The sequence below is a fragment of the Capricornis sumatraensis genome, chromosome 13, assembly GCF_032405125.1.
Source record: "Capricornis sumatraensis isolate serow.1 chromosome 13, serow.2, whole genome shotgun sequence".
Lineage (NCBI taxonomy): Eukaryota > Metazoa > Chordata > Mammalia > Artiodactyla > Bovidae > Capricornis > Capricornis sumatraensis.
The window spans coordinates 53,715,593-53,741,218 of NC_091081.1; the positions used below are offsets into that span (position 1 = coordinate 53,715,593).

Below are 25,626 nucleotides of genomic sequence, written 5' to 3' on the forward strand. Positions count from 1 at the left end.
CTCAAAATGAGGCCATGGAATTTGCTTTTAGTGTCTTTAGGTACTTGTTTTAAGAGGAGCTTCTAATCAAAAGAAAGTCTGGATAATATTCACATTTTTCAAGGTCCTCTGAGGAATGGCTTAAAAAAAAATTCTTAAAGTAGATGTTTTACAGCCCAAATTCTTATAATTTAGGCCATTTAATAACTTTGTATGCCTCAAATTTAGTTTTAAAAGCTGGGATTCTATTAGGAATTTACTAAATTGGCAAGAACTCTCTGGCTTTATCTACTATTCCATACTATACAGGCTTTGCAAAAGTGATTAAAAAAACCCCACAACACACATGCAGATGTTGCCACTAAAAGGCAGAGTTTCTACATTCGCAATTACAGACACTACTACACACATTAAGATGAATGTATTTATTTCTGAAGTTTCGTTTATATCCTCCTTAGAAGCTAACTTTTATTTTATTGCTGTTTTACCTTATCTGTTATATTTGCAAACTGAAACCTTGTAAGCATGTATTAGTTTTTGTGTTTACAAGCCTGGTTTGGATACTTTAAAAAAGCTGGCTGCACAAAGTCAATGTCAATTGGACCACCACTCACCTGCAATGCACAACGATGGGACCAGCACTGGGAGGGTTGGAGAATTTGACCCGCCGGATGAAGGAAAGGAGGCCTGTAGCATGGTAGGGCACCCCATGGTCAGGCCAGCCAGTGAAATGAAACTGTTTAACTTCACGGATTTCATTGTATCCCCTCTGTGCAAAGACATAAAGAAGTGTTTTCACGGACCAAAATAGAGCCCTTAAAGACCACCATGGGTACTAGACCTGACTGACAATGAAAAAAATGAGAAATTTATCAAAGATACTGCTTTTGCTGAAAAAGGATGCTGACATGGCCTAAGGGATTATCTTTATTTTCAGACAACTGCCAAAGAAAGAAAATAAGAAGTCTTGCTCAGTTCTGTAAGGCCGGGTAAATTTTATTTACCTTGACAGTCTGTTCCTTATTTGGAATGACAACACATAAAATGATTAGGGGAAAAGGAAGAAATGGGAAGTTAAAATGCTGCCCTGTTGACCCAACGCACTGAGTTCTCAAGTGGTGTATAAAAGCAACTTTCTGCTTCTCACCTCACAAAGAGATTTCAATGCCTTGCTTATCCATGTTGAAAATGGTTTTGAAGCATGGCATGTAGGGATTTTCCAGAACAGTGCTACTCTAGATGAGCGTGTAAAAATATACAGACAGCTAAACTGTTCTTTGGCCAGACTATTAACTCTGTGAAATAAATCAGCACACAGAGGATTATTTATAGCAACAAAAATACAAACTGAAAGAAGCAAACATCCACTGCTGTGCCTTTCTCCTATAGGGTTAATTTTTAGAGAAACATTTAAATGCGCATTTCAAACTTTTCCCTTCCTTTTTGTTAAAAGAAGACCATAGATTGTAGGAACAGCGCTTGGAGAATTCAGATGAGATGCTGCAGAGTTTATTTTTAAGAATCCACATTTGTGGCCCCCCAAGCCCCACTAAGGTCTATATATTTACAACTCTACTGTGAACTCTGTGAAATCTCAATCTCACTTGTTCCTCAGAAAAGTTAGAAAAAATTGCATGAAATAAATGAACTAAACGAAAAATTTTATCTTTAGATTCTATCCTAAATATCACCAAAGCCTTGGAAGCCAGTGATCACATCTTATAATTTTTTTTCTTTCCTGTTTTGAGTACAAAACCCCACATAAAGCAGGGTTCAACAAATAAGTATAATAGTAACAATGATTAACATCACTATGGAATTATACAAATAAAATCACTTTCTTAAGTACTTTTGAAGTCAGCTTTACTGAGGAAGGCCATACATTGTTCAAAGATCATCTCCTCAGCATTGATCCTTTTGCTGGAGTTGCTGAAGGGCCTTGCTCTCTCTAGAAAATTTTAATATCTGGCAGTGTATGTTTTCTTATTGTTCATTTTACTTAAACTTTCCTGAGTAATTTTCAAATATATGGTTTTTTAAAAACTACTCTTTTCCAGTGTTTTTTATATGAGGAAAATAAATTAAAAATAAACCCTAGTAATGTTATAATTAGTACTGTATTAACTCCATAAAGAGGTATTAATGCAAAGTATTCCCATTCTGGGACATGGGGCATGTCTCCATTTATTCATATCTTTGTGTCCTTCAACACATTTGTAATGGTTTTATTCACTTAGGATCTGTTTTTTTCTTGTTAAATATATTTCTAGATACTTCAGAGGGCTTCTCAGATTTCTCAGTGGTGAAGAATCCACCTACAACACAGGAGATGTAGTCCTGTATTGCAATCCAGGACTCATCCAATACAATCCTCATCCAGTACAATCCCTGTGATGGAAAGCTCCCCTGTAGGAGGAAATAGCAACCCACTCCAGTATTCTTGCCTCCAGAATTCCATGGACAGAGGAACCTGGTGGGCTACAGTCTATGAGGTCACAAAGAACTGGACAACAACAAGAACACATACTTAAGAATTTTTCTTATTATGAGAGAGATTTTTAAATCTATATCTTTATTAATAATATAATGAAAATATATCTTGAATTAGTCACTTAACTTATTTTGATTTTCTTTTTTTAAATTTTCTAACTAGCTTTTTTTTCATATAAAATCATTATACCTTAAAATAATTTCACCCTTTTTAACAGTTTTGCCATTTATTCCTTTTGCTAATTTCCTAGAGCTTCCAAAAATGTTGGGTACTAGTGAGCATGATTATCCACATTGCGTCTCTGATTATATTAATAACTGTAATGCCTCCAGTTTTTCACTCCTTAATATGTGTGCTACTGGTTATTGTTGAAATAGCTTTATCATGTTTAGGGAGTCTCCTTATTCTTTCTAATATAATTAGAGTATTACTATAAATGTATTTTAAATAAAATTAAGTGCATTACAGTATGTATTAATGAAATCACAGGATTTTGTTACTTAATGCACTGAGATAATGAAATATTCTTCTAGATTTCCTACCACAGTTGTAAAATCCTTGAATTCTTAAAAAAAACAATCATGATAAATCAGGTAGTGATCTTTTCTTAATTCACTGCTATATTCACATTTTCAGTATGTCCTGAATTAAATTGGTCTGCAATGTATATATGTGTGCATACTTGAGAAAGAGAAACAGGCAGAGATTTAAAAAGAGAGACAGAGAAGAGCTTGAGAGAGTCCTATCTTTATGTGGTTCTGTTATCACAGTTCTGCTAGCTTTTAAAATATATTTAGTTGGTTTTAATGGTTTTTCTACGGCCTAAATAGTTTGATTAACTTGGGCATTAGCTATTCATTAGTTATTCTTTAGAGGTTAAAGACACCTCAATTATGAAAACATAATGCAACTTTAATGGCAAATTTCAACACTCTTATTTTCTTTTACCAGCTCTTCAGATCCAGAACTCTACTTGGGTTAAATACTGGAAATTATTATTTGCTAGAATTTCACTGTATATAGACTAAGATTGGAGAAGGCGATGGCACCCCACTCCAGTACTCTTGCCTGGAAAATCCCATGGATGGAGGAGCCTGGTAGGCTGCAGTCCATGGGGTCGCTAAGAGTCGGACACCACTGAGCGACTTCACTTTCACTCTTCACTTTCATGCACTGGAGAAGAAAATGGCAACCCACTCCCGTGTTCTTGCCTGGAGAATCTCAGGGATGGGGGAGCCTGGTGGGCTGCCGTCTATGGGGTTGCACAGTTGGACATGACAGAAGCGACTTAGCAGTAGCAGCAGTAGACTAAGATCTGTCTCTGCGTTCACACATAATATAACTTTCTTAATAGCATCTATAGCTATAGTTCTGTCCCTTTTGTGTTACCCAATGTCACATATTTTGTTTTGATTGCTCTTCATTTGGAATTGACAAGTGGTTTAGTTACTTTATTGATCTTTTCAAGGAAACAGATTTTTGATTAAATTTATTCTTTTTTGTTAGTGTCTCATTTTTATATCGGAGAAGGCAATGGCACCCCACTCCAGCCAGTATTCTTGCCTGGAAAATCCCATGGACGGAGGAGCTTGGTAGGCTGCAGTCCATGGGGTCACTATGAGTGGGACACGACTGAGTGACTTCACTTTCACTTTTCACCATCATGCATTGGAGAAGGAAATGGAAACCCACTCCAGTGTTCTTGCCTGGAGAATCCCAGGGATGGAGGAGCCAGGCGGGCTACCGTCTATGGGGTCACATAGAGTCTGAGACAACTGAAGTGACTTAGCAGCAGCAGCAGCATTTTTATATTTATTTTTCCCTTTGTTTGACTGACTTTTTTCCTGATTTTCTAGTTTAACTGTTTTTTAAAAGATTTTATACTATCTTTCAAAATAGAAATCACTTTTGATTATATACTTTTCTCCTAACATGGAATATTTTGATATAAAATTATTTATCTTCATAATACAATTTTAGTTCTGAGGCAATTGTTCAGTCACTTGGTTGTGTCTGACTCTTTGCGACCCCATGGACTGAAGCATGCCAGGCTTCCCTGTCCTTCATCATCTCCTGGAGCCTGCTCAAACTCATGTCCATTGAGTCAGTGACGCTATCCAACCATCTCATCCTCTGTCGGCCCCTTCTCCTCCTGCCTTCAATTTTTCCCAGCATCAGGGTCTTTTCTAATGAGTAGGGTCTTTGCATCAGGAGGCAATAGTTCATTCAAAGATTATTCACAAGAGGCCTTTGGTGATTTCTGAGCCTAATTTGGGGAGTTGCTGGTCAGTGATTTGTTGTTATTTTCCACTGGATTTTGGAAACATTTTGAATTTTTATTATGTATTTAAGTTTCCTTTATAACTAGGTTTGTGATTGATTTCTTTTTAGCTTTTTATTTTATATTGGAGTATAGCCAATGAGGGGCTTCCTAGGTAGCGCTACTGGTAAAGAACCTGTCTGCCAATGCAGGAGACATAAGAGAGGTGGGATCCTTGCATTCCTATACACTAATGAGAAAGTAGAAAAAGAAATTAAGGAAACAATTCCATTCACCATTGCAACGAAAAGAATAAAATACTTAGGAATATACCTACCTAAAGAAACTAAAGACCTGTATATCGAAAACTATAAAACACTAATGAAAGAAATCAAACAGGACACTAATAGATGGAGAAATATACCATGTTCATGGATTGGAAGAATCAATATAGTGAACATGAGTATACTACCCAAAGCAATTTACAGATTCAATGCAATCCCTATCAAGCTACCAGAGGTATTTTTCACAGAACTAGAACAAATAATTTCAAGATTTGTATGGAAATACAAAAAACCTTGAATAGCCAAAGCAATCTTGACAAAGAAGAATGGAACTGGAGGAATCAACTTGCCTGACTTCAGGCTCTACTACAAAGCCACAGTCATCAAGACAGTATAGTACTGGCACAAAGACAGAAATATAGATCAATGGAACAAAGTAGAAAGCCCAGAGATAAATCCACACACCTATGGATACCTTATCTTTGACAAAGGAGGCAAGAATATACAATGGAGTAAAGACAATCTCTTTAACAAGTGGTGCTGGGAAAACTGGTCAACCACTTGTAAAAGAATGAAACTAGATCACTTTCTAACACCGCACACAAAAATAAACTCAAAATGGATTAAAGATCTAAACGTAAGACCAGAAACTATAAAACTCCTAGAGAAGAACATAGGCCAAACACTCTCTGACATAAATCACAGCAGGATCCTCTATGATCCACCTCCCAGAATACTGGAAATAAAAGCAAAAATAAACAAATGGGATCTAATTAAAATCAAAAGCTTCTGCACAACAAAGGAAACTGTAAGTAAGGTGAAAAGACAGCCTTCTGAATGGGAGAAAATAATAGCAAATGAAGCAACTGACAAACAACTAATCTCAACAATATACAAGCAACTTATGCAGCTCAACTCCGGAAAAATAAACGACCCAATCAAAAAATGGGCCAAAGAACTAAATAGGCATTTCTCCAAAGAAGACATACGGATGGCTAACAAACACATGAAAAGATGCTCAACATCACTCATTATCAGAGAAATGCAAATCAAGACCACAATGAGGTACCATTTCACACCAGTCAGAATGGCTGCGATCCAAAAGTCTACAAGCAATAAATGCTGGAGGGGATGTGGAGAAAAGGGAACCCTCTTACACTGTTGGTGGGAATGCGAACTAGTACAGCCACTATGGAGAACAGTGTGGAGATTCCTTAAAAAATTGCAAATAGAACTGCCTTATGACCCAGCAATCCCACTGCTGGGCATACACACTGAGGAAACCAGAATAGAAAGAGACACATGTACCCCAATGTTCATCGCAGCACTGTTTATAATAGCCAGGACATGGAAACAACCTAGATGTCCATCAGCAGATGAATGGATAAGAAAGCGGTGGTACATATACACAATGGAGTATTACTCAGCCGTTAAAAAGAATACATTTGAATCAGTTCTGATGAGATGGATGAAATGAAACTGGAGCCGATTATACAGAGTGAAGTAAGCCAGAAAGAAAAACACCAATACAGTATACTGATACATATATATGGAATTTAGAAAGATGGTAATGATGATCCTGTATGCAAGACAGCAAAAGAGACACAGATGTATAGAATGGACTTTTGGACTCTGAGGGAGAGGGAGAGGGTGGGATGATTTGGGGGAATGGCATTGAAACATGTATACTATCATGTAAGAAACAAAGTGCCAGTCTATGTTCAATACAGGATACAGGATGCTTGGGGCTGGCACATGGCGATGATCCAGAGAGATGATATGGGGTGGGAGGTGGGAGGGGGATTCAGGATTGGGAGCTTGTATACACCCGTGGTGGATTCATGTCAATGTATGGCAAAACTAATACAGTATTGTAAAGTAAAATAAAGTAAAAATAATAATAATAATAATAATAAATAAATAAATAAATAAAGAGAGGTGGGATCAATCCCTGGGTGGGGAAGACCTCCTGTAGGAGGGCACAGCAACCCACTTTGTTTTGTTGCCTGGAGAATCCCATGAACAGAAGAGGCTGGTAGGCTATGGCCCATAAGGTACAGAGACTCGGACACCACTGAAGCGACTTAGCATGCACGCATAGCCGATGAACAATGCTATAATAGTTCCAGGTGGACAGAAAAGTTTATTGACTTTTCATAAAACTTAAACGAAGTTATAAGAAGAATGTATATTCCAAATTCTTTTGATGATAATGGAATCTAACTATTCATTAAATCATGTTTGATGGTTCTTTTCTTGAAATCTCCTATATTTTTGCTTATTTATTCTTGATTTGTTTAAGAAATTTTCATACATACTTTATAAATGTGATAATTATATTGCTCTGTATATTCGTAATTTCCCACTTAATATTTCCCCTAATTATTTTTTGTTTGTAAAATTACTTTTAAGTATCATTTATAAAGAGTGGTATTTCTAGATCATGGATGTATAACTTTATTGTGGACATTGATTGCTACATAAAATATCTATGACTAAATATGAAGTCATTGTGAACTGAAAGTGAGTCGCTCATTCGTGTCTGACTTTTGCGACCCCATGGACTATACAGTCCATGGAATTCTCCAGGCCAGAATACTGGAGTGGGTAGCCTTTCCCTTCTCCAGGAGATCTTCCCAACCCAGAAGTGGAACCCGGGTCTCCCTCATTACAGGTGGATTCTTTACCAACTGAACAATTAGGGAAGCCCATGAAGTCAATTGTAGTTTAAATAAATTTCTTAGGAGAGGTGCATGAAGGTAAAACTAGTTGTCAAACGATATCAATATTTTAATATTCTGTAGACGCATTGCTTTACTGATTTACAGAGAGCTTGTGTACATGTGTGCTAAGTTGCTTCAGTTGTGTCCAACTCTGTGAGACCCTATGGACTGTAGCTTGCCAGGCTCCTCTGTCCATGGGATTTTCCAGGAAGAAATACTGGAGTGGGCTGCCACGCCCTTCTCTAGGGGATCTTCCTGACCCAGCGATTGAACCCATGTCTCTTATGTCTCCTGTATTGACAAGCATGTTCTTTACCACTAGCGCCACCTGGAAAGCCAGAGGGTTTATGGCAATTTAAATATGATCAGCAACACATGAAAATATGTCTCATCATACTCTTAAAATCAATCAGGATTATTACTCTTTTTCTAAAAGTGCTTGCTGATTTGAAGGTAAAAAATGGTATATCAGCACATGAGGTTAAACATTTTCAATAGGCACGTTAGCAGTTGCTTTTTTGTGGGGCAGAGATTCTGATATTTCCTTTATATTTACATTAAAGCTATGAGTTAAAAATAATAAATAATCACAATTTCTTTGTTGTGTGTGTATCTTTTAATTAATTTTTTGATACAGATAATTTTATACTTTTGTGTGATCAAATTTATTAGACTTTTCTGTAACAGTGTATGTTATTACTTTTATGTCTTACTTTAGTTCTCTCACACTGCCCACTAGCATTAGTCTTTCTGAACCTTTTTTTTAAAAAAGTCAGATTATGTTACTCCTGGGCTCAAACCCTCCAATGGCTGGCTACTTTTACCTTTCATACAAACTAAAATCATAGTGGCTCACAAGACCTCACTTATCTGGCTCTGTGATTTCTCTGACTTTAAATCACATTTCTTTCCCTTTCACTTACCTATCTCTCAATACCCTAGACTCTAGTATATTTTTCACTGTGACAGGAATATCATGCTTCTAGGTTTATGAAATCATTGTTCCCTCCATCAGGAATATTCTGCCAGGGACAACACCCCTGGGATATAATCCTTCCATGGGCTATAGTCATATTACTGTCTACCTCACTTGCTTCAAGCCTTTAGTTCAGTTCAGCTCAATTCAGTCACTCAGTCGTGTCCAACTCTTTGCGACCCCATGAATTGCAGCACACCAGGCCTCCCTGTCCATCACCAACTCCTGGAATTCACACAGACTCATGTCCATCGAGTCGGTGATGCCATCCAGCCATCTCATCCTCTGTCGTCCCCTTCTCCTCCTGCCCCCAATCCCTCCCAGCATCAGAGTCTGTTCCAATGAGTCAACTCTTCGCATGAGGTGGCCAAAGTACTGGAGTTTCAGCTTTAGCTTCATTCCTTCCAAAGATATCCCAGGGATGATCTCCTTCAGAATGGACTGGTTGGATCTCCTTGCAGTCCAAGGGACTCTCAAAAGTCTTCTCCAACACCACAGTTCAAAAGCATCAATTCTTCAGCGCTCAGCCTTCTTCACAGTCCAACTCTCACATCCATACATGACCACAGGAAAAACCATAGCCTTGACTAGATGGACCTTAGTCGGCAAAGTAATGTCTCTGCTTTTGAATATGCTATCTAGGTTGATCATACCTTTCCTTCTAAGGAGTAAGCATCTTTTAATTTCATGGCTGCAATCACCATCTGCAGTGATTTTGGAGCCCCCAAAAATAAAGTCTGACACTGTTTCCACTGTTTCCCCATCTATTTCCCATGGGACCAGATGCCATGATCTTTGTTTTCTGAATGTTGAGCTTTAAGCAAACTTTTTCACTCTCCTCTTTCACTTTCTTTTTTTTTTTTTTAATTTTTTTTTTTTACTTTATTTTACTTTACAATACTGTATTGGTTTTGCCATACATTGACATGAATCCACCATGGGTGTACATGCGTTCCCAAACATGAACCCCCCTCCCACCACCCTCCCCATAACATCTCTCTGGGTCATCCCAGTGCACCAGCCCCAAGCATGCTGTATCCTGCATCGGACACAGACTGGCGATTCGATTCTTACATGATAGTATACATGTTTCAATGCCATTCTCCCAAATCATCCCACCCTCTCCCTCTCCCTCTGAGTCCAAAAGTCCGCTATACACATCTGTGTCTTTTTTGCTGTCTTGCATACAGGGTTATCATTGCCATCTTTCTAAATTCCATATATATGTATCAGTATACTGTATTGGTGTTTTTCTTTCTGGCTTACTTCACTCTGTATAATTGGCTCCAGTTTCATCTATCTCATCAGAACTGATTCAAATGTATTCTTTTTAACGGCTGAGTAATACTCCATTGTGTATATGTACCACCGCTTTCTTATCCATTCATCTGCTGATGGACATCTAGGTTGTTTCCATGTCCTGGCTATTATAAACAGTGTTGTGATGAACATTGGGGTTCATGTGTCTCTTTCTATTCTGGTTTCCTCGGTGTGTATGCCCAGCAGTGGGATTGCTGGGTCATAAGGCAGTTCTATTTGCAATTTTTTAAGGAATCTCCACACTGTTCTCCATAGTGGCTGTACTAGTTTGCATTCCCAACTCCTCTTTCACTTTCATCAAGAGGCTTTTTAGTTCCTCTTCACTTTCTGCCATAAGGGTGGTGTCATCTGCATATCTGAGGTTATTGATATTTCTCCCGGCAATCTTGATTCTAGCTTGTGCTTCTTCCACTCACGTTACTTTTTCAACTACTCCTTTCTTGGTCATTCTTTTGAAACTGTAAACTATTCCTTCCTCTGCCTCAGCCATGTTCCCTTTTTCCATTCCCTACGTTATTTTTATACATGGCACTTTTCAAAAGATATGATGTATTTATTTATTAATCTTTATTGCCTTTCTCCCCACAACAGATTATAAGCTCCACAAAAGAAAGGGTTTAATACATGTCTCAAGGTTCAGAAACATACCTGGTACATGTTATGCTCTCAAATAAATATTTGTGAAATGAATAAATAAATAGATGGATTTTATAGCATCCTTATAACAACTCTTGACAGGGATTTTTAGAAAAAAGAAACAATTTCAATACACTTAATTTTGTAGAATGTTAAGGTACTTACCCTTTCCAGGGTGAATGTCCTAACTACATATTCGGCAAGTGGTTCCATTTCTACACAAGTTACTTTGAAGTCACCATAAACTTCGGTATCATCAGGCCAATACTTATAGCATTTAACCTAAATGACAAAAAGTATATATAGGTCAACCTGAATATGTAATACACATTAATCAAGATGATTTACTTTCAGTGATAACTCTTCAGGTCACAGTTAAAAGACAGTTTAAAAATCCATACATAATAAAAAAATCCATAAATAAAAGAATCTGTAACACAATAGATAGAAAGATTTTGCATAATCTCATAAAAACATACAAGCCTGACAATGCAACTAGATTCTAACATAAAATCAAAGCTTATTTACTTTACTAAATGAGAAATCAAATAATTTCTTAGCAATCAAAGATTCACTTAGGAGCACTCAGTTGAAATGCTATGGCTAAGAAAGTTTTTCAAACAATTGAATGGTATTCTATTCTAAGTGTGTTATGTATTGCTGTTCAACTTATACTCATATTTTATAACACACAGGGTGTTTTTTGCCTCTTACCCGGCCAACTTCAACTAAATTTGTGACCATCACAATGCATGCAGACTGCTCTTGCCAGATCATTCTCCAGAAATCATACACTGTTTCATGAACTGGGCCTATAAAAAATTAATTTGAATAGTATGTTATCAGAGAAATTGTGTAGTTAAAAAGAAGTGTAGATAAGAAAAAGAACAATATAAAATAAATGAACCAAAGTAGAAATTGTAAAGGCCTAGCACAAAATGTCACTAAAAGTGACATTCAACTCAAATCTATATTCACACTAAAGGCAAAAAATAGGTGTATACAAGTTTGTTTGCTTCAGTTTGCCTTCTGTGTTTTCAAATTCAGAAGATAGCACTAGTTTTTAGGGTACTTATATCTCTCTTGTTGATGTTGTATACTCCACTCGGTCGTGTCCAGCTCTTTGCAATCCCATGGACTACAGCCCACTAGGCTCTTCTGACCATGGGATTTCCCAGGCAAGAATACTGAAGTGGGTTGCCATTTCTTTCTCCAGGGGATCTTCCTGACCCAGTGATCAAACTTGTGTCTCCTGTGTTAGCAGGCAGATTCTTTATTCACTGAGCCACCAGGGAAGCAGGGGCTATATCTGTCTCTAAGTTACTTTAATTCATCTTCATGTAAATAGCAAAATAGGAAGTCTTATACCACCATCAACCAAATGGCAGACATTACTAATTAAATATACACACATCATTTATAAACAGTGCAAGTTTAGGGGTTAATCAAGAACTATCAGATATATAAGGACATGTGCTAATTTATGGTATCATCTCTGAGCTGCAAAAGCATCTACTGGGCTAAACTTTACCCTAATAGCATGAAACAAGAATATCATTCACCATGGATGATCTTTCTAACTTTAAAGAGTTTATAATTAATTAAATTCAGTAACTCCAAAGATATGGGAAAAACACTTAGAAAATAACCTGTGTAAAAACAGCAAATTAACTTTTGTTTTACTTTCCTTTTTTATAAAGTAAGATGTGCAGTTTTCTTATCTGATGGTCAGTGGTCAGTTTGGGGAGTTAACTAAAGGTATCTTGGTATGGTCATTAGGATACTTTTATTCCCCAATGTGCCACTCTAACAAGATTTCTTCACTTTCTTCTACTTTTCTATGAAGAATGAACTCAACTAAGTTCCCTTCAGCCCTTCCCTATGTTTTAGTCTTGACTTGTAAAAAAAATTGTTGCAACTCAGTCCAACATGGCAATGTTGGCCTTGGATACTATTACATGCCAGCCCAACAAACTCTGCTGCAAAGAAATAGGCACCTTATATAAGATGAGAGGTCAGTTGCTTTCATCAAAAAATAAGTAATTTCTCTGCCCAGCACTGTTTACTAGTGCTCTGGGACATCCGGATACCAAGAACCAAATCTCAAAGACTACCAGCAGCTTCTATTTTACTTTTAGTTAAAAAAAAAATAAATCAAGGTTTAATTTATATACATGTTAAAGAGATAAAACAATCTGTATTATACAGATGAATAAAGAACAGTGTTAAATGGAAGAGCTGATTTTTTTTTAAACTTATCAAATTGCAAGAAAACATCATATGGATGAATTAAGCAAGTTTGATTACTCTATAATTATTTGGTTATTCTACTCTATTTTAAAAGGCAAAGTTTTACCTTGAGTTGCAATGTAGTGGCTTGGTCTCTGGTAGCCCTAAAATAGGAGAACAAAGTGGTCATCATTTTATATCTGTGTCAGAAATAAATGAATGAAGGCATAAAAAGATGAAGACAACCACCTGTTAAGATTAAGTTATAGTAAAAAGTCCAGAAATGAGTAGTGAACTCATAGTTCACTTCTCAAACCTAGGTTATCTGAAAGGTAAAAATGAAACAAAAAGTAAATATTTTAAGGGGTCTGATTAGAATACATATTGCACAATTGAGTTTTGCTTGCTAGGAAATAACTTTATAGATTTTGTTTGGTTTCACTACAATGTTTATGCCTTCATGTTAATCTTTGGTTTCATTCCTGGCAAAACTGTGTCCAAAAATATTAATTCTTATTTTATCATCCAAAAGTACAACACACTGCATTACAAATGGACAACGACATATTAGAACCATAAAAAAATAACAGAACATTCCAATGTTAGAGCTGGACAATGCATGTGTGCATCAAGTCAAAGTCCTGCTGAAATTTTTTTTACAGAATATTTCTATTCGATAATATGTTCAGGAATCTGCCAAAACTATTTTGTATGTGCTGATAATATTAATTTACACACACATAATTATAGGTACACACATATATAGGGAAAAAAACTTTTAAAAAATGCATCTTATCCTGAACAAAAGGTTTAGCACATTTTTCTTTATTTTTATAGTGTGCCAAGAGTTTTATGTGGTTAAGCACTTGATATTGTTTCATAAAGAAATTACTCCAAATAAAAGATAAGTTGTCAGTTGCTTTCAATTGATTTGAATTTCAATAGATCATTAGTAGCAAAAATGTTAATAGGGTTAAGCTTTGTCTTTGTTGTGTCTTCAGCAAAGGGTTTTAGTAAAAGCTTGAGTTAGCACACCATCTGGTCCTATCCAAAACATCTATAAGACATTTGGTGCATACCAAAAATTGCTGATATTTACAGGACCCTTGGTTGTGTCCAAAGTGTCCATAAGACATTTGGTTCATGCCAAAAGGTCCTTAAAAATTGTTCCTGTCCAAAATGTCCATGAGCATACTTGGTCCATGCCAAATGGTATTGGATGGCACCAAATATCAAGGACTTCTGGCATGGACCAAATGTCTCCATGGACATTTTGGAAAGGAGCAAATATCAAGGATGTTTTGGTATGGACCAAATGTCTTAACGGATGTTTTGGATAGGACCAAATGTCCTGCCAGGGTCTTGGCAGAAAACCAAGGTTAAACTAAATAGGTAAGAACAAGTACAAATTTGTCAGAGAACTGTTGATATTTTTATTCTAGAGAGTAGACTGTTTAGTTTTCCATGTTGAATGAGAATAAAATAATGATCAAAAATTTAACCAATATACTCAAAGACTATAGTTAATAAAATTCATTAATTCAAATATGTAAATAATGACAAGTCACAAAATAACTATAAAACATGAACTTAATAAATGTGATAAAATTATTATTTATAGAAATTATAAAAAGTTAGATCCTAATTATACATATATTTTGCATATCTATAAATGTATCATATATGCTGTAATTGTTGATATTTCTATCTTTTGCCTTACAAGTAATGCAATTTAGACTTAATTCATTTCAGTATGCCTGAACTAGTTTTTTAAATAGTGAAGTTTAATGAGTACTTAATATGTGCTAGGCATTGTGCTAAATGATCAACATGAATTACTTCATTTAATTCTCACAATAAAATGATGAGGTTAGTGGTATTGTTATTATCCCCCCTGTAAAGATGAGGAAAGCAAGGGACAGAGGGATGAACTAACATTCTTGCAATTTCCAGTGTGATTTTGAACCAAGAAATATGAACAGAGCCTGTCCTTCTTGGATGTAATATACTGCATCCTAAATATTTTATTTTATTTGATAATTACTTGCATTAAACAAAGGATTTGCATGTACATACGTCTTAACCAACACTGAACAGTGGAATGTATATCAAAATAAACTTTCATTTTTATGATTCAATATATATGTGTGATATGTGTATTTTATAAATGCAATTTTGAATTATTTTGCCTAAGTAATTTTAATACTTAACAAACCAATACCACACACCACAAAATAGTCTCCCTACCCATTTTTAACATCAGAAGTCAAATGTAAAAAAGTAAAATTTCAGAAACACTAATACACATCATACTATCCAGCTTCTCACATATGTTTAGGGAAGGGTAGGATAAAAGCCAGAAACAGAAACCATCAACAAATAAAACTCGAGTACATAATAAATTGTCAAAAGCTAAAAATGATCCTGCTTTTCTAAACATAGAAAAGGGAGGGAGGTAAAATAGATCTTTACACATGTAAAGGAGTTACAGAAAAATGAACATAGATATACTGTATGAGGCTAGTTAGGTGAAGCATGCAGAAAGAACTAGTAGTAAGCATTAGTAAAAACTGTAATTAAGAGTGGTTACATTAAGTATTCATAATAGGGTGCTGTTATTTACATATAGTGGTACTTACATCCCTGTACAGCCAAATCTACAGCCCAAACCAAAGTCAGGTGTGAAAGAAAGCACAACAACGTCAGTAAGTACTAGGACGCAGAACAAAGAAAAGTGCACAGTTTGTTCTTTATTTTAAAAAGCTAGCAATCACTTTATAGGTAATAAAAAGGAAAAGATTTATATATATACATATATATATATAAGTCAATAAATTGGGCATACTGCAGGATAAAAATACTCACATCTATATAGTTGGCATTAATGTAATCTGAAGAAGGATCATCCTCAACAGGTTGCAAAATTACTCTGGAGTGATCATCTGAGATTTTTAAAGGATAAAATAAAAGTTATTAAGTTTCCCCCCTGTTTTGAGACAATGGTTCAGTGGTTAACAACAGATTAGCCATAATATACTTTTAAAATTTCATTGGATACCAGTCATTTGAAAAAATGCAAGAACTTTAATGAGCTCATTACTTATTTTGATGATAATATTGTGTTAAGAAAGCTTCAATGACTAGCATCTTCACAGTTAGGAAATTTTTAGTAGAAATGATAATAATGTCTGATAAATCATCATTTGAGTCATAAATTTTTCTGAATTACTAAACTTGCCTTAACTCCTAATTTTGCTTGTTAGGCGTGATTTTAAATGGGTGGGATCTTTTCTCCCTGTACTTTACAGCAAATGGGCCTCAGAATTAGGGAGTGAATTTTGAAACCCTACTCTCAACTTCTTATTTTGTGAGAGTTATGGTTACTCTCACAAAGGTTAAACTCTGATGTATTCAAAAGAGACTGTAAAATAATTTAAATTGAGAATAAAGTAGTCTAAGTAAAATCAGCAGCTAGTTACAAGCTAAACTATCTGTCACTTTTCTTACTGCTCCTACGGTTTCATATGATAATCAATTTATTTATCTCATGAACACACCTTGAAAACATAATCAGAAGGAAGTCCCAAATGATAAATAACTTGGAGCAAATGGGATTCAGGCACTGGCTCCAAGAAAGGAAACAAGGTATATGGAAGGAATAACACTCCCACCTTGAATGTGTTTGGTGGAAGAGTTATAGTAATTTAGCATGAAAAAAATCCTTCAGATTCATTATCCTAATATTTTCAGTTGTTAATGACACCTCCAGGCACTTATGTGCAAACAGCACATTATCACCACAAGATGAAGAATCTGAGTCAATTAATGAGAATGATGACAATTTCAGAATTGCTGCCAATACCCAATGCTGTTATAATATTAAATAGGTTACTTTATAAACAGACTGCCATCCTCTGGGATTTTTTTTAAAGTTTAAAACCATAGAAGGAGTAATTGCAAATTTACCCTTTATCTTCTACACCTGGTTTTTACATTTATCAAGAATCATAAGAGAACTTACATGCTATAATGTTTCCATATCTGTTTTTTGCTCTATTTTGATCTTTTTTAGCTACATCCCAAGATGCTGACTGTCCTTCAAAGAAGCTCTAGAAAAAAGCACAATTAACAAGCACACTGAATTTAATTCCTTTCCTTGAATCAAGTCTGTCTGTTTTAAAGACTAAAATAGTAAAAGCCACTTTCTCAGGGAGGAAGGGAGTCCTACAGCAGTAAACAAGATCAATTTTCAGACCTCAAACTTGTTTGTTGGACTCCTACTTGTTCATCTTGGATTGGACTGAGTTCAAATTGAGGACAACAAACAACTTTAGGGGGAAAAAAGCAGGGGGGCAGGGGGAGGAGCCTTGAAAGTATTTCCAATTTAACATCACTGCAACTTTGTGAGACGGAAGTAGAGAAAGCATCAGACTTCAAAACTACTTTTAATGAGCATCTTTCAAAAATATGCTTCCTTTAGCATTTCTAACAGGACAAAGAAAACCTGTTTCCTCCCATAATTATTCATTAAATCATGTGCAATACATCATATTTTAGTTTCTTTGAAGATCCTGAAAAGGACTCAGTCTCCACAACAAGAGACCATATGAAAATTGAAAAGAGTCACCATCTCCAAGAATCTTGGAACAGATGAATTTGTTGATTGGTTTAATTACCATATGCAGCAATTTAAAATATGAGTATAGATATCTTTTTGCAGAAAAACTTAAACTTTGCTCAACACAAGAAAGGGGGTCTTCAAAGAGCCAATGGTCTTTGAAATGAGATACACAGGAATACTCATGCAATGAACAACAACAACAAAATGGTTCTGATAGAATATTGTAATTCCTTGTACTATTTTTGTTTTATTTTTTAATATAAATTTATTTATTTTAATTGGAAGTTAATTACTTTACAATATTGTCACCACAGCATAGTGTTTCCAGCGTATATCTAAAACTGACATTCAAAATTCAAAAATAATTTCCAAACTAAGGTATAACAAGTAATCTGTAAATAAAAGGCGATGTTTAGAAGATTCCTTATGAAGTTAAATGTCTTATATTTTTGATGGTCTTTCAAAGTAAAGTAGTCCTTGGCTTCTTTCATTTTAATTGTGTGTGTTTGGTAGTGGAGGTACTTTCTTCTACACCCCAGAGTGACATTTCTCGTACGTGAAAAGTAGCAAAAGAACTATTTCCTTTTTGCTATATTATGCACATTGGGATGTTTAGTTAAATGACTTCCTCTGTGGTATAATCTTGCTGTTTTAGTTTGGGTAGGAAGGGGAAGTAAGGATGAAAGAATTTCCCACGTCCTTTTTTGGGTCTGCTTTTTGTTGTCTGAATTTGGAGTACTCTGTTTTTCTTCCCAGCCACCCTCAACCTATAATCCTCAAAACAAAACTCAGAGTGACAAGTAACACATTTAACACCCATAGCTTGATCTTATTTTCAACAGAGCGTCAACACGCAAAGAGGCAGACAAGTATCCACTGCTTAGGTCATTCAAATGGCAGAAAGTGCAAAGGTACACCAGGACTCAAGATAGTCTGCTATGGATTCTTGAGTGGGGAAAACATAAGGTCTAACAAACTAGTCTCTAGGTAGCATAGTAAAATAAATTATGGAATCCAGCATTTTTTATTAAAATGAATTTTGACCCAGCTACATCCCCTGGAAATATCCTTTTTTCAATCCATCTACATCCTTCTCCTCAAATGCCCACTTGATTGTTCACAAAGGATTAGAGGGTCTACAGAGTATTCCAGTGCTTGCTATGTAAATGGGAGGAAAAGCTGCTAAATTCTGCTGAGTATCATGGTTAGAAATAAGATTCAACATAGTATTGAAACTTTCACCTCATATTCCTCTTTGAACCCATAGCTGTCTGATGTCTTCATGAGATTAATGTGTTGCAGTAAGTCGGCTACCCTGATGGCTGGGTGCAGCTGTCCCGTCTGGTAAGGGGATTCTGTCCCCTCACACAGGTAGCGAGGTACATCAAGAAGACGACTGGATTCTGCTGTAGCACTGTGGTTCTCATCTGTCATGTTTCAGATTCCAGAAGATTAAAAAAAAGACAAAGTTACCTTGTTTAATATATATCTATGCAAAGCAGATTTTAAGATCTTACGATCTTTCTGATAATAGGAGGAAGAAAGAAATATAGTACAGACCTAGGGCAGCATCCCTATAAAGACAAAGCCTTTTACTTCAGCTCCAGGTAGGAGGTCAGGGCATATTATTAATATGTGTATATAAGCAAGACAACAGATGCTGTGAGATGTAGAGAAACAGCTGATCCACTTTAAAGAAGTATAAGTGGGAGATTTTGCTGAGTTCTGACTTTTTTCTTCTATCTGCAGTCACAGTAGTATATTGTGGGACCAGAAGATCAAGTTGTCAATTGAAGAGGTGTTTTCATTGTTGATTAAATTGAACAAATTCTTTCCCACCCATATCCCAACCTCCCTATATAGGCAACCCATCCCCACTGTAGTCCTACTATGCCCTTCCACCTGGGATGTTTTACCATGAAACACTCCAGACCCGTAAACCTGAACATTTTACAGAATCAGCCCATGGCCCGCTATGCCTGCTAGGCAGGTTACACGTGCATTTACACTTCATCTCTACTCCCTTGGTTTATTATTATTGCTATTTTTTATTGCTGATACAGTTTGACTCTTCTGGTTACTGTGTACAAGAAACCTTGGTTTGTCTCTGGGACAAAATATTTAGATACTTCTTCTGGAATTCCTCCATGGCCCATCTTGGCTGAGTTACACAGCGCCTGCTTTACGTTCCCATGGCCTTCTGTTCTCCTACATTCATTTCACTTACAATGTATTTTAATCATTTATTTCTTGATCTCTTTTTCTAACTAAACTCTAAATGCTTAGCATGTAGAGATAAGAGTCATAGTTTTCTTTTTATTCTTAGTGCCTGGTAAAAGCAGTCACTCAATAAATATTTCAATATTTCAATGAATCAATTAGTTACAAATCCATTAAATCCCTCACCACCCACATTTAAGTGCAGGCCCCATCCCAACTGTGTTGTTAGCTTAAAATGAAAAGAAACTCTTAAGTCTCTGTCATAAGAAGGAAGAAAAGAACAAGAACATTTTACCTCTGAAAAATAAATATTATTTTAATGACCATAGTGCTAATCATTACAACGAGAAGAAGCATGCTTATAATGATCACATTTAAACTTACCATCTTTAAAAAAAACAAATGTTTTAAGGGGTGTTACTTTGGCAAACATTATACTGCCATACTCATTAACAGAAGAGAAAGTACACTCTTAGGGGAACTTTTGTTTTAATGATACTGCATACTGTAGAGAACGATATTTAGTTAACAGTTAAACATATTTCAAGTGCTGGTACATTTGCCTGTTCTATCACCAACTCTACAAATAGGATATGGCAAAAAATGAATTGTTGTCCCCATGATAAACATTTTTTCTTCCTGGAGAAGGAAAAAAAGAAAAAGAACCCCACAATCAGATTTGTGTGCTTCTATAATTTAGCTTGATTGCATTTACTTTATTTTCTCTTACTAGGCTGAATGTAGCTTTTTCTTTTGCATTTACTTCTAAAACTCCACATTGAATTAAAAAAAAATTCTGTTGGATTCTGTTGTGACCTAAAAATACCCAAAAGAATTAATGCTTTTTACTCTGGTTTCCCACCCCTCTACACACAAACATTTGCTAGCAATCATGATTCACGAGTGTTTACTATTTTTTCTATGAGACGACACTCAGTTGGTCTACCTTTGCTAAAATACTGCAATCAATAGACTGACATAAAGAAATATACATCTCCCCTGTAAAATTAAATCCAGAAGCCACTGACTGGGGCACTATCACAGAATATACAGCTTAGGATAAGAAGTAAAGAGAACAGGCTCTTAGGAAGGCAAAATGCAATCACCCAAGCTGGAATAAAGGTAGTCAGTGCTCTGTGAAGCAGACCCAGAGCTCACATTGTACTTGCTGGAGCAGTGGAATATTTGCATTTGTAAAAGGCTCAGTAAGAAACAGAAGATTCAGCCATATTTCAGATCTTACTTTTGCTTTGCATTAAGCTTTAATACAGTAGTACAATGGGCAGTATTTTTTAAAATAATCACACATGAATTATTAATAGCTATACATTTCTACCTCACCTCATTGAATTACCTAACAATGCGCCTAGAAGCAAGAGTACATGTCCTAATTATTATCCTTACTACACATTTAAGAATAACTTTAAATATTTCTTTGAAGGACAGGTCTTCTAGAGTTCTTTGCAATACACTTACCAGTAATAGGGACTTTAACCCAATGCAGCAGTAAAACACAAAAAAACAAAAATATGAATCAATACAAAAGTTTCCGACTTCTTTTTAAATCAGTAAGCAGATATTAATATCAAGCAATATTTGAAGTGATTTCAAAAATTGCTTTATAAATACAAAATAAACGATGTAAAACTATAAACACAGTGATTCCAAGAATGATGAAAAATGCAACAAATCATTTCTAAATTTGGTATGATTAACAAGCTATTTAGTTTTCAAAGAAGAAATATAAATATCAACCAGCTAGACTTACAAAATGAAATAAAATGCACAATGATTTTTTAAATGAATAGATTTATAACTCTGTTGCGTTAACTCTAGCCTTCCTTAAAAATAAATATCCTCTTTCATGGGAAAATTATTACAATAATATTTTAAACTTTATATAGTATCTCATTTTCTCTTTACTAAGCTCTGTGGAGAAGATATGGTAAGAATTATTATATCATTTTATTGAAGGGGAAGCAAAGACATTTTTTATGAATATTTTCATGAGTTCATATTTGTGAGTTCACAAGAGGACTGAGCCTTATTAGACCCAATTCTACATGTCTTTGAATATTACCATAAGGAAATTTTAACAGGTAACAATCTTTTTCCTTGAATTTTTAATAACTTCATTGAATTTAATTTATGAGCTTGATGGTGACCTCATTCTACAGTGCTCAACAGAAGATGACATTTTCAGAGGAATTTGATGCCTCTCAAAGACCATGATTCCTGGCTGTTCCCTATATGATCAGGCCATCCTTTGGGGCAAATTCCCTGACCTTGTGGGAATGTCAAAGGGAGAGTGCAGTCACAGACAGAAAACACTGACTTACAGATTCTTTTAGAATATCCCTTTGTATTATAAAATTTTAACTTTTAATAACTATTTTAGTCAAAAAGGTATATTTTACTTAACTGAGTTAGTTGTATTGTTCTAACATATTTTGAAAATATAATTAAACATTGAATACATTGATAATAAAAATATGTGTAAACTGATGTCTTATGTTCAAAGAAATTTAAATGTAAAGCATGAGAACTTGGAATTTTAAAGGTACATTTATCTGGCAATTTCTACATTTCTCTGATTAAATCTTAAATATTAGAAGCACGGGGGACAAACTGATAAGACAACTTGTGAACGTACAAGCCAGCTGGTCAAATCATTGCTATGTAATTCGTCAAGGGATAGAGTACAAATCGAAATGAAACTCATTGCATTCTTAAATACATTGTTAAAGATTTATTTAATTTTACAGCTGGAAAGGTCTTATTTATTACTAGCAATACTAGCTATCTTAAATGTTATATACTGGTAGTGTTAGTTGCTCAGTCATGGCCAACTCTTTGTGACTCCATGGACTGTAGGCCGCCAGGCATCTCTGTTCATGAAATTCTCCAGGCAAGAATTCTGGAGTGGGTTTCCATTTCCTTCTCCAATGTAGTGGTAAATCTTGGATTAACGTAAATTTTTTGAAAGATAACACTTATCATGTAAAGTGCATATAGAATGCAAAACTCCATTATTAATACTATAGCAATTTTACCTGCATTTATAAATTCTCAACTAAGACAAAACTAAAGCAAATGCACAAATGCCAAATGTTTACTTGGAAATTTATTCTTTAGTTGTTATAAAATTAGGAGGATTTAGAAAAATCCCTTTAAATCAGGTATATTATATATATATATACACACTAGTGATTCTGGTAGCACTGGCCCCTGAAATGTATACATTTGGATTCATTCTACTAACCTGCATATATAAACATTAGTTATATATTCATATTAAGGGTCCTTGTACTCACTCTAAATCTAATAGAACCTAGAATTAAAGGATAAGTTGTTTTAAAAAAGTATACCCAACTAATTTGAAATGCACTAGATCTAATTGGGTTGATCACAATTGCTCTCTGATAAAATCAGGACTACATTTTCAAAATCAAACTGCTTCTTGCACTGTAAATACTGTGTAGACAAAGCTGTAACCCATGCAAGGAGGTGTGATCCATGCAAAAATGATGACAAAGTATTAGGGCCTCACCTAACACAGCGGTCGGCACAAGTGGATCACTGGGCACTGCAGGAAAACAAAGCTCATGAAGGAATATATTGCCCTAAAGCTGTATTTCATATTCTTTTTTCCTTTACAATAGATTTGTCATTTCTTAAGAAATATAAATACTAAACTTTCTTTATTACTATAACCTGCAAAGGGACCATTCTCTTTCTCAACTTGGGCTACCTCAAAATACCAGAAAAGGTGCATCTATAATTATAGTTCAGTAGTCAGTCCAATTTTAAAAACCAAGAAGATTCAACTTCAATTTATAAAGATTATAAAATTAGGGGGGGAAATGCATTTAGATTTATCCAGTGTGAGGTACTTGGAGAGGTAATTATATTCATTCTACTTTAGCTAACTTTGGAAAATAGATTTAATCCTTTCTCCAAGTTCATAAGTGTATATTTAGAGATATACTGCTAAATTCAAACTTCATAATAAGGTATACAGGCATTAGATAGAAAAGCTTTGGAAACAAAAATTCTTTCAAATCTTTAACTGATTAATTATTAAATCAAATGGTTAGAGAAATGATACATCTATACTTTTAGCAAAACTTTCAATAGCAACAATGTTTTATGTTTTTCTCTATTATTTATCTTACAGTGAAAAAAAAATAGAACAGATCAGAAAGTCCTTATCACTATTAAAACTAAATTCCAAAATGACACATTATAATATCCTTAACTACTAATGTGATATAGGTACATATCAGGGAAAATCATGGCCAATAATTTTTAAAAAGTTTGCACCAAGCTGAACATTTCAGAAAAAACATTCCCTTTTGAAAAGCCATAAATGCATAAACCTACAAATACTTTATTTTCTCAGTCTTACCACTACATATTTTTATAATCTGTATTGAAAATAACACTTCTATTGTTTACTTCTTTCCTTATACAGTTTTTCCCAAACTGGGATCTGTGGCAAATGCCTCTGTGGACACAAGGCCAAGGATAAACACAATTTGCTTTCCTCAAGTACCAATTTCACTTAGTTATTTGAAGAGACAGTCAGGTAATTGAACTTAATTTTAAGTAACAAAATAAACACAGTGCTATCGAATGGGATAAACAAAATTCTAGAAAATTTGAAGATAAACAGTAATACTGATCATGGGGCATTAAACAATACTTCAGAGGAACTGTTTTAAAAGATATGCCTCACAGATAGACATCTGCAATTCTTAACATAGATGAGTGAATAGATGGATTTCACCATTCCCTGTCAATCCCTCAGTTCAAGTAAACTGTTGGACTTCACACCAGATACTTAACAGTATGTAGATTTCTCTTTTCTCTGGTTAACTTTTTATTACTGAAATTCTTGAGGCATCTATAGAATAATTAAATAGAATGACTTTTCCCATGCCAATAATTCCCAGAAAGAATTATGATATCTCATATCTCAAAAGACTTAACCTTACACAATGGAAGATTCAAATACAAAACAATTATAAATTCTGATGAGCTAATTTTATGTAGGCAATCAAATATTTTAACTTAAAGCAATAAGATTTGGTCTGAGTGGTGTATGAATGTCTCTTATAGTAATAAAATTCATACAGTTTGAAGTTAAACTAAATCAAATATCAAGACTGAAAACAAGCCTTCTGATAAACTCCGTTGTATTCCATATCACTTTTTCTATTTCCAGTTTCTTCTTCCACTCTGTCTTATTTCCCCTCTATTCAAAAGCTAATGTGTTGAATTCAGAGAGAACTTAAATAACTTTAAAAGTCATTGATCAAAATTTTGGTAAAGAACTTACATCTTGGACTAAAATTATGTTGGTCCATGAAGGTGATAGAAAGAGGATCTTCTGCATGCAGAGTGCTCTGATCAGCATAACTTCGATCCATAGCATTTACCATGTGTGTCATCTCCTGCCGGGTGTTCCCCATCGCATCTTTGCGTTTCTTAGCAAGCTTGCTGCCAAGACAAATATGAAAGGGAAACCTTAGCGTGAGGCTTGAAGGAGAACTGACTCCAGCAGTAAGTAGTTCAGGAAAGCCCGAGGGTAAAGATATAGATTTGTTTTAGAAACTCTAAGAATATGTCATAATTTCAGGAATTAAGTTTGACATCCAAACAATATTTGTTGATTGCTATAAAATTGTTTTATTTGTCATATGGATATTTTAACATTCAAGCTGTCAATCCAAATGTCTCATCACTTCTTGTATTTTATCATTACAATAAATTATCATAAAGCATAACTATACTTTATTAAAACAGTAAGTAAATGCTTCCTTAGTAGAGTTGTTCAAAGAAAACAAGTTAAGGCTAAATTTTGGTTTTCCTTCTGGGTGATTAA

At 34.9% G+C, this 25,626-nt stretch overlaps 1 protein-coding gene across 4 annotated transcripts in view; it reads right to left on the minus strand.

Moving 5' to 3' along the window:
• The window catches only part of PTPRK (protein tyrosine phosphatase receptor type K), a 619,103-nt gene that overhangs the window by 13,059 nt on the left and 580,418 nt on the right, over positions 1-25,626 (minus strand). For 2 of the 4 annotated variants that reach the window (XM_068985075.1, XM_068985072.1), the window contains exons 15-22: positions 25,081-25,241; positions 18,762-18,946; positions 16,920-17,007; positions 15,764-15,840; positions 13,026-13,062; positions 11,384-11,481; positions 10,835-10,951; positions 594-748 (exon numbers count right to left, since the gene is read on the minus strand). In XM_068985075.1, the coding sequence (XP_068841176.1) occupies positions 594-748; positions 10,835-10,951; positions 11,384-11,481; positions 13,026-13,062; positions 15,764-15,840; positions 16,920-17,007; positions 18,762-18,946; positions 25,081-25,241 (918 nt within the window). Of the gene's footprint in view, positions 1-593; positions 749-10,834; positions 10,952-11,383; positions 11,482-13,025; positions 13,063-15,537; positions 15,556-15,763; positions 15,841-16,919; positions 17,008-18,761; positions 18,947-21,215; positions 21,228-23,289; positions 23,326-25,080; positions 25,242-25,626 lie in introns of all 4 variants that reach the window. The other 2 variants (XM_068985076.1, XM_068985073.1) reach the window with 2 other exon arrangements.